General features: G+C 41.8%; 1 protein-coding gene across 1 annotated transcript in view; it reads left to right on the top strand.

The window, feature by feature from the left end:
* The first annotated feature begins 123 nt into the window (after positions 1-123).
* SARC_03705 (hypothetical protein) overlaps positions 124-3,037 on the top strand; it is a 9,152-nt gene continuing 6,238 nt past the window's right edge. Inside the window, exons 1-6 of the mRNA XM_014302504.1 lie at positions 124-239; positions 472-561; positions 1,437-1,656; positions 1,802-1,953; positions 2,490-2,664; positions 2,826-2,966. Of these exons, the coding sequence (XP_014157979.1) occupies positions 473-561; positions 1,437-1,656; positions 1,802-1,953; positions 2,490-2,664; positions 2,826-2,966 (777 nt within the window). The 5' untranslated portion in view covers positions 124-239; position 472. The remainder of the gene's footprint in view (positions 240-471; positions 562-1,436; positions 1,657-1,801; positions 1,954-2,489; positions 2,665-2,825; positions 2,967-3,037) is intronic.

Here is a 3,037-nt window from a genome sequence, read left to right on the forward strand (position 1 = left end):
ATATATATATATAGTATATATATATATATAATATATAGTATATATATATATATATATATATATTATGCCGCTTATTTATATATATATCTATTAAGTCGCATATTTTTCACTTCTCCTTTCACAGGCTTACAAAACAAACGAGCGGATGGCTTCCCTGCACGTGCCACCGTGCTGTGTTTACTGATAGCACTACCTTTTGTGTTTGCGACAAATCTGGACATTGTGGCAACAATCGTTACGTAAGTGTTGTATAAATTGTGGTGTCGGTTTTCTTTTTGCGACCAGATTAGATATGGCCAAGACTGTCGTAAACAAAGTGTGCCGTATAAGTTGTACTGTATTCGTAGTAGTTCTCTATCATTCATTTTGTAATCAATATGTACCTTGTAGAAAGTGTTATGTACACATGTATATTAATCTATTTATATTAATATATATATATATATATATGTATATTTACCTACTTCACAGCATGATGTTTCTGCTGAGCTATGCCACGGTTAACTTCACCTGCTTTCTCCTCTCCGTGTTGAAGAGTCCCTCGTGGCGGCCCGGTTTCAAGTAAGCAACTGTCGTATCACCACTTGACACTTGACACCTGATACTCGATATTTCTCACTTGGCATCCGACTTGAATTCAAGAACCTTACTTTCGTTTTAGGGTTTATAGTTTTTAGGGTTTAGGGTTCACATCTCCACTTACTCATTGGCCCGTGAAGTCCTTGACAGGGGACACTTTCATTTGATAGTCCACTCTCCATACGTGACACGTTGCAGTTGACCTCTGACACCTGACAGCTAGCACCTAACATGACACTTTATACATATTCTCTATACGCACCCACAAACCACCCACAGACGCATACTGCCACATGCACATATATACACAAACACACCTCCCTACACACTTACCTACACCTTCTATGTAGATACTATCACCTGTACATCAACGCTTACCTACACGCTTACCTACATATTTGCCTACACATTTACCTACAAGCTTACCTACACGCTTACCTACACCTTCTATGTAGATACTACCACCCGTACGTCACCGCCCTTGCGGGAACCGTGTGCTGTTTTGCATTGATGTTTGCGCTCAACTGGATAACTATACTGTGACATACGCACGCACATATACAAACACACTTATCTACACATTTACCTACACGCTGACCCACACGCTTACCTACACACTTTCCTACACATATTCCTACACGCTTACCTACACGCTTACCTACACCTTCTATGTAGATACTACCACCCGTACTTCACCGCTCTCGCGGGAACGGTGTGCTGTTTCGCGTTGATGTTTGCGCTCAACTGGATAGCTATACTGTGACATACGCACGCACATACAAACACACTTGCCTACACATATACCTACACGCTTACCTACATATTTACCTACAAGCTTACCTACACCTCCCATGTAGATACTACCACCCGTACATCACCGCTCTCGCGGGGACGGTGTGCTGTTTCGCGTTGATGTTTGCACTCAACTGGATAGCTGCGCTGGTGTCAGTGGTGCTGTGTGTGCTGTTGGCCTTCTACATCGAATACCGCGTCAACACAGAGATATGGGGATCAGGATTACAGAGCATGCAGCTACACCTGGCCACAAAGGCACTGATCTCGATGGAACAGCAGGAGGTGTGTACGGGGGGGATAGGGACGGCTGTACTGTATATGGATATATATATATATATTCGTTGTAGGTGGTGTCTGAGTCCATGATGGTGTTATATCTCGCCTTGGTGCTCATACACTACACCCAACACACACCTCTCCATTGCAGGTGGTGTCTAAGTATATCATGATGTTGAAGCTTGCCGAGGCTCGGAATGCTAGGGCGCGTGATGCGGTAGGTAACATCATACTTGGATCAGACATGGACATCCCAGCCCAAATGCTAGGCATAGTAGAGGAAGACAACAACAGCCAACGCAGGTACTGTGTGTGTGTGCAGAGTGTATATAGTATGTGTGTGTGTGTTGTGTATCAGGGTTTCCGTCGCTGCCCTACACAGCGGAACAGTTGTTCCAGGGTTTAGAGTTTTAGGGTTTAGGGCGAAGTTCGGTCCTAAATAGACGCAAGGGGGCGGGCGGTGTTGGCGGAATGGTGAACTGAGTGTCGCAATTTTCTAAAGAATATCTGGAATACATCAGGCACAGTTATATGACGGGCTACACATTCATGCCAAGAGATAGTACGTTATGAACAACCCGAACAGTTATACGTATACTGAATTACACATATATACACATACATATACACTGAATCAATATATCCTGGATTATATACATACTGAATTAGAGATATACGGGATATATATATATATATAAACATATACCGAATCAATATATCTTGGATTATATATATACTGAATTACAGATATACGGTATATACATATATATAAACATATACCGAATCAATATATCCTGGATTATATATGCCCATCTAATGCACTTCTCTGACCAACACAGGTCATCGATTAGAAGAACAAACACGATGCTCAACCAACTCACGGGACTAGACAACTTCTTAGCACGACAACTGCACGAGATACCAGACGACTTCAAGTACAACAGAACCAAATCATGGGTACCAAGGTTCCTAGTACTGGTGTCAATGGACACGGCTGACGACTCACTCTCCTCGGTAAGTTGGATATTTATATATATATATATATACACGAGTTATTTTTTTATCTCATCGCAGCACGGATTTGTCATGGCATACCACCCACATAACACCATTATATTTAACATGCAGATCTCTTTTTAACCCGAATCCTTCCCTATTCTTATCCCGCCATGAAGTTTGAGAAGACATTGTTGTCCTTCCTGTATATGCTGGCTAAGGGTTCGGCTAAAGATATCTTCATCATGGTTGGTAATGTCCTCAAAAGAGACTATGGCTTACACACCCAGGAACGCTTCTTGGCCGCCATGAGAAGAAAGGTAGGATGCATTTACGTGCTACTTTGAACTATATATATATATATATATATGTATGTATGTATGTATGTATA

The sequence above is a fragment of the Sphaeroforma arctica genome (genome assembly GCF_001186125.1).
Source record: "Sphaeroforma arctica JP610 unplaced genomic scaffold supercont1.194, whole genome shotgun sequence".
Taxonomy (NCBI): Eukaryota; class Ichthyosporea; order Ichthyophonida; genus Sphaeroforma; species Sphaeroforma arctica.